This window comes from Amblyomma maculatum, chromosome 10 (genome assembly GCF_055883805.1).
Source record: "Amblyomma maculatum isolate TAMU_Amacu chromosome 10, ASM5588380v1, whole genome shotgun sequence".
Lineage (NCBI taxonomy): Eukaryota > Metazoa > Arthropoda > Arachnida > Ixodida > Ixodidae > Amblyomma > Amblyomma maculatum.
In genome coordinates, this window is record NC_139353.1 from 158,571,108 (window position 1) to 158,585,722 (window position 14,615).

Here is a 14,615-nt window from a genome sequence, read left to right on the forward strand (position 1 = left end):
AATCCTGTGAACAGCTGACCAGCGGCATTGTTTTGCAATATACATTTCCCTCATTGTCTTAAGAACAGCCAAAAAAAAATGCTTTTCGTAATGGCAATAACATGCACCTATTATTTACTGCAGATTTCCCGCTCTCATTGATTCATTTTTTTTTTTAATTTTTACTTCTTAATTATTTCGTGGTTGAAATTGCCTACACGTATTTGATTCGTTTGAAAAGCTCACTACACAGATCTTGCATTCTGAATGTTGAAATAAAGTTCAATCTGTGCAGGTAGTCGCATTTGTTCTTCCCCCTGTAGTGACCATGTATGAACAGCTTTTTCCCTGCAACGTGTCCATCATAAATATTAATTGTGGCTCGTGTGTACTGTGCCTGAAAGCAGCCTTGGGTGCGATGTGACCTTTCTGGAAACTATTTTGTATTAATGAAATGATCTCCACGGTCTGCTTTTTGATGTGACTACAGAAGCATCGGCACCACTCAGTGGCTTGATTCTTCATGAAGTATAATTCTTGCAATTATAGCTAGATTATAGCAAGCCTGTATTGTCTGTGCCACGCCTTGTTCTGATTAATCGTTATGTTGTGGGTGCTGGCTATCATGATGGTGTGCCGACAAATCTGTTAATTTTCTTGTCTCTCTGAAAAGGGCACATATCTATGATGGGTACCGGGGGTTTGGTGCTGAGCCAAAAACAAGAGAGATTCATGTCCCAATAGAGCACATGCCGTGTAATCAACTTCTGTCATTCTATCCTTAGCTCAACAGAGCAAGATGCCACCAAATGAATGGCTAAGAAAGATGGTAAGGCCCATTATAAGACTGTAATGAATTAGGCAATATTATGGTGCAGAATGAATAAAAAAAAGTACAATCTGAAAGGAATTTTCAACTTGGCTAAACATTCTTCCAGTTGCAATGATACAACAATATACAGGTACTTCCACACTTTTACCAGGGCAAGGCCTTTGATCACAGTGAGGGGAAGACGAATCGAATAACGAGTTGCAACTGAGCAAGATGAATTTTCAAACAAGTTTCTTTGAGACTAAACCGTGAAGGTTCGATAGTGTCAACCCTCTACAGCATGATAATTTGGATAGAATCCCGTCGCACAACCACATTACCTTGCATTGCCTTGAGCTGCATAAAGTAATGCTTCTTGAGAATGTTAAATGCTGCTGCTTAGTGTAGCAAGAAAATGGAAATTACTTGGCAAGAACCAAATGTTGAGGAGAACCAGAATGGGGAGGATAAACATTTATTTTCTGGCTTCAAAGACCACTATACTGGTAACTGATGCCAGATGCTACAACTGGGGATATGCATATAACAGCTTAAGTTTGCTGCTACAGACAGGCAACATTCATTTTTTTGTTCATGGTATAGCATGCAGAAATCTGGATAAAATATCTTTTGCTTTGTTGAATTTCCTAGCTTCAACCAGAGCAGTGCAGCATTACTATCAGGCAACACAAACAGCTTGAAATCTCAAAAAAGCCATGTTACACACACCTGAAATCACTGGAGTGCATCAAAGTACTCCGCAGATATGGTTGTCAAGTGAAAATTCATGCAGTTGCGTCAGCATGTACCTAATTAGCAATCTCGGACTGACCGAAAGCGAATCCCGGCCTCGGCGGCAGCTTTTCGATGGAGGCGAAAAGCAAGGCGCCTGTGTTCTGTGCGATGTCAGCGCACGTTAAAGAACCCCAGGTGGTCAAAATTTCCGAAGTCCTCCACTACGGCGTCTCTCATAGCCCGAGTTGCTTTGAGACGTTAAACCCCACAAACCAACCAACCAACCAATTTGTGATAGAAAAGAACCCAGCAATATAGTCATCCACACTGCTCAAAGGCAAAACAGCATTGTCTGCTAGTCTACAAGGTGCGATCATCACTATTATATGTTGTGCATACCACTGTGTATCACTGCTGCATTACAACAGTACCCCCCCCCCCCCCCCCCTTCTCGTCTACTTGGGGACTACGCATTAAAGCAGACAGGATCTCCCAAGTGTGAAACTGCATGGACTAGTTTCTCTCCAGCTTTAAGGGGAGCAAAGTGGAAACGAAAAGCACAAAAACAAGGCGCACAAGAAGCAGTAGTGCTGGCCAACGTTATTCGACTCAGCCCAAAGGCCTGGAGAGTGAACGAAAAGAAATGACAATGGCAGAGAAGGAAATGAACACACTACAGCGCATGTAGGAACGCATCCACAAAGCTTCACAGGAATTTGTGCATGATCCTGGAAACATCTAAAAAGTAACATTGACACACAGACAAAAAAAAAATAAAATCAGGAATGCATATAGAAACCTACACGCATCTAACACGGCATAGGATGACGTATCATGCACCATGAGCTCTTCAGGCGAGCAGAATCTGGTGGGGCGATCTAAACTAAGGGCTATTGAACCAGGCACAGACTGGAACCTTCCAGTGGCAGTGAAGCGAGGGCGCCGTTACGCATTCAAGAAATAGTAACCCAGCATAACTTGATCAATAAAACGGCGCAAGAACACGATCACAGGAAAAGGAGAGGGATTGAAAGGCGCTCTTTCTTTCCATCTTCTTTTCCTGTGATCATGTCCTTGCGCCGCTCAAATGGTTAGTATGAACCAACTAGCATTACAGCAAGTACTACAAGCATAAAATGGTCAGCACATGTAGCATCCTAGTGGCATGTTTCCATTGCAAGGCAGCTGCTGTTTGAGTTACTAAATGGCACATATAGATGAGTTGCGAATGACTATTACATATGCATGCATTCTCTGGTAGGTATGTAAAGCCTCACTGGTCCATACATTTACATTCAATGCTTTTGTAGAGACAGACTCCCTGACGAAGGATCCTGCAGCGGTTGACCAAAGCATGAAATGTGTTTTTTACGGTACACCTGCTGCTTGGTGATATTGTAAAATGACCCAGAAGCCTCCATATGTGCCTCTAAATACACAAAATTCAGTGAGATGAGCAATCCAAAACACAAAGCTACATTAGATGGGTTTTTAAGCATAGGTAGCATTGAGAAAAATAAACACTGCCAGTTTCAGTTGATTAAGGAAATAAGTATACAAAATGCAGCCATAATTTCAAACGGTTCGATGGTGGGCATAGCCAGCAATTTTTTAATCAGTCTCAAACAGGCCAGGTGATTGCAAACAGTCAATAAAAGCATTTTTCTTGGATTGACAAGATTATCCAGCAGCTTTCTCACTATATGCAATTATAATATTGACCTAGTAAACATCTTGCAGTTCAGTGCTGCTTTCCTTGCCTGTCTGTCTTAGCATTCGTTACTTGTTACACGAGCCACCAAGTATAAAACATCTGGGTTTGCAATGCATTTAGCCTCCCGTGGCAAGGACTCCTAACATCCACACACACTCGATTTCTTCCATTTTTCTTTTATTTGACAGTTCAGAGTTCCAAGCACAGTTTTCTTTCTCAGAAGAGTATTGAATTCTCAGAGGAGACATTTTATTCCATATCACAAGCTGCAGTTTTGTCGTGACTCTTTTGGAGAACTGCACTGTGTTTACATGCCACTACAATTGGTTTCCGTTCTTTGAATTCTATTGAGGATCTGTGTATTCACTCCACAATGAACTTGATGTATGGGCTTGCAGGATAGTTATGTAAACAAAGAAAAGGACTCTGGTAGGTAAGTACACTAGTCATAGAAGTATATTATTTCATGTTCACAGACAAGTCAAAATTCCATCAAGTCTGCATGCTGTCCTGGCAACTAAGTGACATGCCATTACACTTGGCCACTGTTTTACAATTAGCCCCTAGACAGTTTTTCTCTACAAGTGGGGACCCTTAGCTGATGCAAGGCAGTGGGCGCTAAGTATTTCTTGATCCCAACTGACCGCTCCGGCCATGCACTATTACTCTGTCGTGCAGTCACGCGACTTTTCAGTGCTTACTCTTAGCTCAATTGTTTTTAAGTATGAGAAACAGTGAAATAAAACTACAACAGAAGAATAAAACACTCATTCCACACAAAATATCCAATTATACATATTTGTACTTAGAATAGTCATTTCATATCATGCAATGTTTCAAAAACTTTATGGACTCTTCCTCAGCAGCAGCACAATTGTGCCATAATTCTTGTTTATTTGTGCTCAGCACTAACTGTACAAATATTTCACTTGAAATTTGACTGGTAGAGGCTGTCTCAATTGGTAACAATTGTTTTCAGCACATGCCGCAGCTGAGTAGCTTGAGCTGTGTTGCATGTTAACACTCAATCGCCAGATTTCATTTGCTACTTTCTGTGTCTGAAATGACAAAAGCAGTGCACACACATGAAGCCTAGGAAGACCAAATGGCATAGGTCAAGAAAAGGAAGTGTATGCTGCAGTTGACATGAATGCACTTATTAATATAGGCAGCACACTAGTATTACGTACTGGGGGGCATGCGAATTGTAGTTTTGCCAACCAAACTGATTATGAATAGCATAGTCTTGCTGCTGAATCAAATATGAATAGTGCTGAAAACCTAACTGAATACAAATAAACTAGTTGAGCAGCTATTTTAAATGTCTTTGAAGAAGTAAACACATTGAAATTTATAGATAATTTGAGCATGCACTGTTTGAATCATTTGCTATGGCATGGATGCCATAACAAATGATTCCATGCACTTTTAAAATTTGTTACTGTCATGAACCTCGACACATTTTCTGCGTGCAAATGCATCTCAGATGCAACACCACAGCTGTACGTTGCAGCCAGAAATGAGGATTACGTGGCGAAATGTACGCCACTAAGAGATTGCTACCACCGGGGAGAACCGCACGGAAAACAGGGCTTCTGTACATGTTACAAATGATGTGCATGTTTGTTTATGCTTAGCAGTCTATTTTCTCACAGTAAAACAGACGTGTTGTAAAATGTGTTTAGGCTGTAATTTCGGATGAAAACATTAAGTGACCAGCTCCTGCATCTTTGCCGTGAGTGCTATACCGAAGTGAAAGCGCGAACACAAGCAGGGGAGATATGAATATATACAGTTTACCTTTCAATGTATTCATTCGGGGGTACTTAAAAAATTAGTGCCGTGTTCTCCTCATACTAACATAAACACACCAAGTAGACGGCGAAAGCAGGCGCCGCTGGGGCATGCATGCGTCTACGCTGTTGCTGGACGATTGCATCGCCGGCGACTTAATCGCTCTACTAATGGTCAGTTCATACTGTTTGTGCTGTATATGCGGGGGCTCAATAACTCTACAGCTAGGGTGCAAATTAATTTGATAGCCGACGATCGAGAGCCACCGTGAAGAGGAAAAAGTTTCCCCAAACCAGCGCCGCAGCCGTCATATGCAGCGTTTCGACGTTCGAAGCAGCGCGCGCCGGGCGCGCCAATCAGAGCGCTGGAGAAATCCGCCACCCAAAAGATGACCAAAAGTGACCCTATAGCACCCTATGCGCCACCCGTGCCGAACGCGCCCGCCAGCTGGCGGAAGGCGGACGAGCGCAGCGCCTCTAAAAACGACCGTACGGGGGCCTTAAGAGCGAGCCAAAGGTGATCTCACACCCAACGTCCACCGCTACCACGTTCCGGCGTGTGTTAACGCGAACCGCCAGCACGCCCGGGCGTGGGCTCAGCTCCTCAGCAATCTCCCATCCCTGCTCCTTTGTGATGGCAGCGCCGCGGTCCTCCGGCCGGAACAGAACTGTCCAGTGCGGCCCCTCGTAAGATGGCACAGCAGCAGCAGCTTTCTGGAGAGCAGCCCTGCGTCTCCGTTGGGCTCGGGTTGAGACCTGGCTCCAGGGGATCAGGCCGGTGGCCTCCTGTGAGCACGCGGGTGCGATGGGGGGGTGGCTCTCTTCACTGTCAAGCGGGCGTACGAACAACTGTGATCCGTGGCCTGGCAGTGCGCGCTAAGGAACCAGCCCCTCGCAATCAGTCCACCGGACTCGTATTCGGCGTTGACGCGCGTCGCTCGGCAGATCAGCTGCTTGCCGCTTTGGAGTCGACAGTGGCTGTGACGTCGGCGTCGCTTTCGGGAAGCACGCTGCTTCTCCGGTTTGCGGCGCCGACGCCGCCGTCACATGTATCGATATACAGGCGGCGTCTCCCCGTCCGGCCCTGCCGCCCGCGGCCACTGCAGTGTTGCCGCTGCTCCAGCCTGGGACATGCCACCGAGGCCTGCAGAGCTGCCGCGCGCTGTACCCGCTGCGGTGGACCACACGACATCGACGCGTGCACTAGTAGGAAACCACGCTGCTCAAACTGCGGCGGCCGGCATGCGGCCACAGACCCAGTCTGTCCTCACTGGCAGCGAGAGAGGCATGTCGCTACTATATTGGCTACGTCAGAAGTGCCTCTCTCGCGGCGGGCCGTGCGCGCTGTTGTTCTGGAAGAAACGGTCTCGCCAGCCCTGCAACAAGGAAGCAAGCGCAGCTACGCGCATGTTGCGAGCCTCAGCAAACAGCCACAACCGCGGCAGCTCCAGCAGCAGCAGCTGCAGCAGCAGCAGCGACGGCGGCCCCAGCAGCAGTCCCAGCAGCAGCAGCAGTCCCAGAGGCGACAGTCCCGACAGCCGCAGCAGCAGCAACAGCATCAGCAACAGCAGCAGCCCCTTACCCACACAAGGCCCGTTTCCACCACCTCCGTTGGCGGCCCTCCGGATGCGCGTGATGCCCTAATTGCACGCCTACAGGCCGCGCTGCGCGCACTCAGCGTGTTGCTACCGGAGGGCTCTGAGGGTCGCCGCATCTGCGAGGAAGCGACAGGCCCTCCTACACTAAACAGCCAACACCATGGCTAGTCGCCGGGCAGCCCCTCGCATTCCCTCAGTCCTGCAGTGGAACGTGCGTTCCCTCGCGGCGCGATATCCCGAGCTCCGCTCGCGCATAACATCAGAGCAACCAGAGGTAATCGCGCTACAGGAGACGTACGTCCGCCTCTGGAAAGGGGAGCCCCAAATTCGGCTGCCCGGATACGTTGGCTACCATTCACCAACAAATTGTGAGGAGGTGTCATGTACGGCAATCCCCTGCGGCGACCCGAACCACCGACCTGGGAAATCTCGGGCCTCTATGTACGTGCGGCGCGACGTTCAGCACGCTCTCGTCGACACGGCGGCGGCGACGAGCAACGCCCAGGAGTGCGTGGCAGTGACAGTGCGCGTCGGAGGTGTTGACACATCAGTGGCAAGTGTTTACGTGCGCCCAGCTGTAGCCTGGAACGTGTTGTGTTTCCGTGCAGTGTCAACGTGTTGTGCCCCACGCCAACTAATCGTTGGGGACTTCAATGCTCATCATTGTGCGTGGGGAAGTGCGCGCAATGATCGGCGCGGCGACGACTTGCACAACACGGCAACACAGCTGGGACTCACCGCCCTCAACACTGGCCAGCCCACCTTCCGACGACGCGGTTCGCCCGGCTCCTGCATCGACATAGCGTTCGCGTCCAGCGGCATCGAGGCGACCTGGCATCGTGCACCATCTCTCTGGGGCTCGGACCACTTCTCCATCACCATAGAGCCCACTGCTAAAGAAGCGCGCCCCATGCGTACCTACGCAATAGTAGATTGGGGCCACTTTCGCCGCGAGGTAGACGCCGCCGCTGCATCCGGTGCCGATTTCTTCACCAGTCTCGTCCGGAGCGCTCTCGCAGCCACGCGTCACGCAGAAGTGCGAGCTGGTCAGCCAACACCCGACAAAAAGCTGCTCGATCTGCGTGACAAGAAAGACATCGCAGAACGCAGGGCGCTACGGACGGACAGACCGGAAGACTGGACGGTTTACAATCGGCTGGACGCGGCAGCAAGGCGGCACGCTAACAAGCTCTACCGCCGGCAGTGGGCTTCTCTGTGCAATACGATGGAGAAGGATCGCAGCTCCCGGCGGCTCTTCACCACCCTGCGGCGCATCACTACACCTCAGGCGAACCCTCAGCCCCTCGCCGCTCTCGCCATCTCAAGCGGCCAAACAACCCAACAACTAGCTGAGCGGTTCGCTGACCGGTTTGCGCCGCAACGCTCCGCGAGCACCGCTGCCATCGCAGCGACTACACCGAGCCCGAGCCCCGATGCCAATGTCCTTTCCTCCACCCCGGACGACGGCCCGTGCAACGCGCTCTTCACAGCGGTGGAACTGAATGACGCCCTGCGCCGCTGCACCCGCCGCTCAGCGCCCGGGCCCGACGGGGTGACCTACCAGATGCTGCGCAACCTGGACGCGGAGCAACGTCAAGTCCTTCTGCGGCAACTGAACCTGGTGTGGGAACGCGGGGAGCTACCGGAGGAGTGGCGCACAGTGGTCGTCTGCCCGCTACCGAAGCCAGGTCGCTCACCCACGGAGCTCAGCGGATATCGCCCTGTGGCGCTGACGTCGGCGGCCTGTAAGGTGTTGGAGCATATGGCGCTTCAGCGGTTACACACGCGGGCCGCGGAAGCGGACTTGTTCGATGAGTGTCAGACAGGCTTTCGAGGGATGCGCTGCACGGCGGACTCAATCGCAGACGTGGTTTCTGCGCTCGAGCACGCCGTAGCGGCGCGGCAGGTCGCACTGCTGTTGCTGCTCGACGTGTCGAGTGCGTTTGACAACGTCCGCCGTGCGGTGATCCTCGCGAGGCTGGAAGAGGCAGGCGTGAACGGGCGCTTGTTGCGCTATGTGCAGGGCTTCCTCAACGCGCGCACTATTCGCGTGCGTGTAGGAGGGGCTCTCTCGCGACCCCGTCCGGTGGATCTAGGCGTTCCGCAAGGATCGGTGTTGTCGCCGTTTCTATTCAATGTGGCGATGTCGGCGGTGCCGGGCTGTCTGCCCGCAGTCAACCGGCACCGTGTGTACATCTCCATGTACGCGGACGACATCGCACTGTGGTGCCTGGGGCCGCCGGGCGAGGCTCCCCGCGTCAGAGAGTGCCTTCAGGGGGCCCTGTGCGCGATAGACGCCCGGTTGCGGGATCTCGGTCTGGCGCTCTGCCCGGGCAAGTCCGCGGCCATGGCCTGCGGCGCTCGCAGGGGCGCCCGCCTTTCACCGCTAACGTTGGCTGGGATGCCGCTGCTGTGGAAAAGCTCCGTGCGGTACCTGGGCCTAGATATCGACCAGCGCCTTTCCTTCCGTCCCGCGGCGACTAGGGCATGCCAGCAGATGAAGAGGACCACCGCCGCCGTGCACAAGCTCACCGCCCGGGGTCAGGGGATTTCCCAGAAGGCTGCGCTGCGCCTCTACAACGCAGCAGCCGTGGGGGCGATTCTCTACGCACTGCCACTCGTGACGGTGCGCAAACCATCGTGGAGAGCACTGGAGGTGCAGCATCGCAAAGCGCTGCGAACCTGCCTTGGCCTGCCGAGTAACTCTCAATGCGAAGCGACACTCGCTGAGGCAGGCGCGTGGCCACTGCAGCTACAGGCCACACAGCGAGCGCTGCACCACATAGACCGCCTTCACCGCGCACCAGACGGCGGCGAACTCCTGCAGCGCCTTCGGAATTTCCCACGCTCTAGAATGGGTGCGGCGCTGCAGGAGTATGACCAGCTGACGCGTGCCACGCCCCCCTACGGCCTCTGCTCCCCCTGGCCCCTCACGACGGAGGTACAGTGCGAGATCATCGGCATCGCGGGAAAACGCATCACACCACCCTGTGCGGTGCAACAGCTAGCCAGAGCCGTCATACACGAGCAACTAAGCGACCATCTGCTTGTTTTCACTGACGGCTCCGTGGCGAGAGAAAGCTGCTCGCTCGCCGCAGCGGCCACCATCCCTGCCCTGCAGTTGCACCGCCAGCAAAGAGTGACACACCTGGGCTCTTCGACCACGGCGGAACTACTGGGCCTTCGCCTGGGCCTTGACCTATTGCTCACCATGGCTCCGCCACCTCCCAGGTGTGCACTGCTGTGTGACTCCCGCGCCGCCCTCAGCCGCCTGCAGACTCCCGGCCGTGGCACACCGCTGCTGTGCGCGATACGCGAGCGCCTCGAACACCTCGCAGAGCAAAAGTGCAGCATTCGCGCGCAGTGGGTGCCCGGCCACTGCGGCATACACGGCTACGAGCAAGCCGATGAACTCGCCACCGCCGCACATCAACTCCCTCCCAGCGACGAACTTCTCGCTTTGGAGGACGTGCGCGCGGTAATCTATGACCACCTCCGTCAGCAACACCCGGACCCACGCATCGCGTGAGGAGAGCGCATCCCTGCTGTCGGCGCGCGCTCATTGTCACGCCTACAGCGTGCAATGCTCATCCGAGTGCGCGTCGGCTGCGTGTGGCCGGGGTAAGACGGGTGCGCCACGGACTATCGTCGAGCGACGTGTGTAGTGATTGCGGTGCAGTGGAGACATTGGAGCACATGCTGCTTCGCTGTACCGCATCCGCAGAGCCACGTCGCGAGATGCTCGCGGTTTATAGGGCGCTCGGAATCATCCCGGACAGCATCGAGACGCTCCTGTGGCCGCGAGGCAGTGCGCGCACCCGTGACAGGGCAATGGTGAGCCTCTGTGCGTTCATCGAGCGGGCGGGCTTGAAGCCTCGCTTGCTCTTCGCCAGGTAGTGCGTGCGTGACCTGAACGCTCCGTGTATGCTACCTTGGACGTATGCTGCCGGGCGCCCCACCCCGGCAGCTGGTGCATTGTGTCGCGCGCGCGATCTGTCTGCGACAGGACGCTACGTGCGCGCGACTATGTATATACATCAATGATATTACATATATATGTGTATATATTTTATAAACAATTGCAGAGGCCGCTCGCGCGCATACATTTGTGGACAGTGCTCGGACACTTGCGCGCGAGCGATGCGAACTCGTTGAGCGTCTTTACTTTGTAAATAATGTAAAAAGCTCCCCTGTCCTTTCTTCCTATCACTCCCCTCTCTACTTCCCCTTGCTATCCTCTCCCTATCCCCTTTTCCTTCCCGCCGGCCGCAGCTCAAGTGCTTCAGTTTGTTAGATAGCAGTTGCCGCGGCCGGCAATACTCTTTTCCTTCTTTTTGATTATTTTTAAAAAATAATAAATCAACCACTACCACCACCACCACCTTAAGAGCCTGCGATGGCCGCGCGGCCGCTCCGCCAGCGCTCGCTCGGTCGCGACACACAAGCCGTGACGTAGAGTCACGTGAGAGAAGCGAGCGTGCCCACTGGTCCGTCTTTCGTGGGGCGGAGTCCGCCGCTCGCCGGACCGGCGGCGCCTTGGAGCATTCCCACGGCGCCGGCCACCCGATTTCGGGGAGTATTGGCACCATTAACTCCCCTCTCGGGTCAGCGCCTGCGCGACGGAGGCGACGGAGGAGAGAAAAACCGGCTGTGAGAATGACGCCTTAGTATGCCCCCTTAGTTTTTGGCCACCTATTCGACAACACAGTATGCTCTCTCTGTTATTCGATTGTAGTTTACGGTTCTTGCAGTACTTAACTACGGCCTTCAAGGGCTTTAGACCGGTGCCGTAAACGTGACGAATCTCCTGGGCTTGGAGATGGCCTTGATGAGCAAAAGCAAACTATTCCTAGGACCGCATCTATATAGTACGTATCCGAAAAATACTGTCACTCAGAGCAAGAAAATTAACTTTTCAAAACTCCGCAGCATGCCGAGAGAAACGTAATCATATTTAGTAATTCTAGAGTCAATTATCAGTAGCAGCTCTGAAGCGTTCAATCAGAGTATTGTTGTATATGTAAAGATGATCCTTTACTGCTTTCATATGAGCAATAATTTGGGTAGCCTTAAGGCCGGGCTCAGTGCAAAAGCCGTGGTAGCATAACTGCGCATGGAGACACGGAAAATTGTGTAGCGATCGCGGAGAACCGCGCATCCCTCCGGAGCACTGCGCGCCGCGGAGGATGAAGGGGACAAAAGTATTCCTTCTCTTCCGGGGTTGAGTAACCCAAACGGGTTGCTTGATAGCGCCGCGTTTCCCTCTTCCCTCGCCGGGAGCAGGAGCGCACCGCTAGGCGTCGCAGACGCGACGCTCATTGGCCGAAAAAGGACAAAGGGCAAGATGCGCCGATATCGGCGGGAACCGGCTACCGCCGAGGAGAGTCGACAGCGAGCCGCGACAACGGAAGGACGCAAGGTAAATACCTCCCCGCTATACTTCTTTGTTGTCGCCATCTTGCCCTTCGAAGTGTCAGGCCCCATCCAAAAGGATAGGGTCTCCAGCAAGACCTTCACCAGCGTTCCTTTTGGGAAAACCCAATAAACATCTGGTTCCGGGCAAAGTCCTGTTCTGTGTTGTGTCGTACTTCGCATTACCACTTTGCTGCCGTGAGAACGGCTGCCCGTGGTGTGTGATCGCGGGAGCTCTGTGTTTGCGGCCTAGACCTCAGAAGAGGCTCGACGGCTTAGTAAGAACCCCCACAATTGTTGGTTTGCTTTTCCTACCAAAAACATAATGTTACTCTTGCCTCCTTTTTTCTTGTTTTTCCAGCTCTCGTTGCAAGGCTAAAGCTGGAAAATTATCGGCTATCGGTCTCCTCCGAATCGTCTGAGCCTACTGCGTTTTTTTTAATGTTCATCATTTGGCTCCAGGGCATTGCAACTATCACTGCTACGGCGTCATCGCTTCACTGCCCGGTGATGTTCGATCTTCTGGTGGGTTTCGAAAAAAAAGAAAGTTGCTGTGCGGTACAGGCGCAGGTCATGTCACCGCAGTCGTCGCAAAACGCGTTCCTAAATCAGATAGAAATCGCGCGCATTTCCGAGTATGTGAGCGAAATACCATGCACCGGGCTGTTCCGAAAACATGCGCTCCTTGCTGAGGACGGCCCTTCTGTTTTTCAAGATTTGCTGACCGAAAAACCTCCGTGTGATTACTTAAGCTTCGAAAGCCACACAGGAGCAGAACAACGGGTAGAGACATGCTCGAGTACGCCTCACCGAATGGAGCCGGCAGCGCCGCTCCGCTACCTGGGCATTCCGCTGGCTTGCGTTATCCTGCTGTTGGCGCTGTTCCGCCGAGGCGACGGTGGCGCCATACGAAGGACACTCGGTCCATATATACATTTGCCAGTTTCTCGTCCGTATCTGCATAGCTCTCAGATTCAAGTTCCGTCATCATGGGCACAACATTGGAAATACTTTTTTAGCTTCCACGTAAGAAACCCACAATGAAGTCCACAAGGTCCGCCACACTTGACGTGATAATTTCGCACTGCCACAGAAAATCTGCTGCAGTCATAACCTGCGAGTACTTGCCAAATGCGCTCCATCCTGTTCTTATACTTCCAGTTATTTTTCTTTAGTGCTTTGTTTCGGATTTGTAGTTACTATACCTGTCCTACGGATACATATTTATCTATCACTTCCTGTATATTTTCGCTATTTGCTCTTTAAGTAAAACTTTCAGTAAAAAATTACGCGTCGGAGCAGGCAGCTCTTACCAGAGGCATGACCATCCTACATTCTTATGAATGAGCAACATCTGAAGTTCCTGGAGAAATATTATTTCTAGCACAGATATTTTGATTGGCCTCGAACGACTCAGCACCATACCTTTTAACTAGTCAGGCAAACAAGTTCACTTGAAATCTTCTTGCTCACGTAAATTTTGTAGGTTTTTTTTATCAGAAAGATTTCTATAAGATTTTATTATTCCCACTGCAGTAGCTGCACCACACTATATATAAAATAATGGGACTACAAACATAGATTCTAAGCAGCAAACCAGTGTTGTAAACAAAGTTTTGTCCTGGTAATGGCTTTGACACAAAACAGCCCAACTAAGTAAGTGCATGACGTAATTATTGAAATTATATCGAGAAAATACCTTTTGGTGATAACGAACGATTCTTTATCGCTATTTAGGCGTTCAGTATTATACATTATACTATAAGGACGTACAAGGTTATTTCAGTACTAAAATTTCATTACTAAATCTTCAGTACTTCTAATGCGAATTTGAAGAGAAAACTCACCCGTCATAGCAAACAGAAGCGTCAACGTGACAGTGACCCCCATGGCGTCGGCAGCTTTTGAAAGAACTGGCAGGGAGCCTCGACCCAGACATTGATATCACTCTGAGAGCAAGGTGAGGGACTGATAGCTAAGCGTGCTCCCCTGTCTTCTTCTTGAGCGGTTCAGACGACAGGAGGCTTCGTGTTTATCGCACGGATTGTGCAACAGTGGAGCCCCCAGGTACCTTATCAGGTGCTTACGTCATATCTATGCAGAAGACGGCATTTCGTGCGGCCTGGTGTGTTTTCTTGGACAAGGGCATTACTTCAGATGGAGTATCCTTCTTAACAACCAGCACATTAAATTTTCCCGTGTGGTATTAGTCTTGTAGCAATTTATTAGGTTTGCTACCTACTCTCTTTGAGTGCGTAATGTACAAAACTCGAACTTTCCACAGGTCCTTTACGAGAGAAAAAATTAACGGTCCAAACGGCAACGTAGTACGACTTTAAGCCTTCCCCTTTTTTGTAAACTTGAGTGTCTTCTTAAGTAATATCAGCTATATAAGTGGCTCTTCTTTTTCCCATGATATAGTGTTAATAACAATATATATGTCGGAAACGAATGTGATTTGCAATATTTCTTGTTTCAGATCCTATGTCAAAATCGGCCATAATAAATATTCTGCATTACACAAAATCACTACGGTTATACCAAGAGACTACTAAAATCATTACGTTGCTTTT

General features: G+C 51.3%; 1 protein-coding gene across 2 annotated transcripts in view; it reads right to left on the reverse strand.

Moving 5' to 3' along the window:
• The window catches only part of LOC146177774 (kunitz-type serine protease inhibitor 6-like), a 28,636-nt gene extending 14,610 nt beyond the window's left edge, over positions 1-14,026 (reverse strand). For both annotated transcript variants that reach the window (XM_084580581.1, XM_084580580.1), the window contains exon 1: positions 13,890-14,026. In XM_084580581.1, the coding sequence (XP_084436707.1) occupies positions 13,890-13,932 (43 nt within the window). In that variant the 5' untranslated portion in view covers positions 13,933-14,026. The remainder of the gene's footprint in view (positions 1-13,889) is intronic.
• Positions 14,027-14,615: the final 589 nt, after the last annotated feature.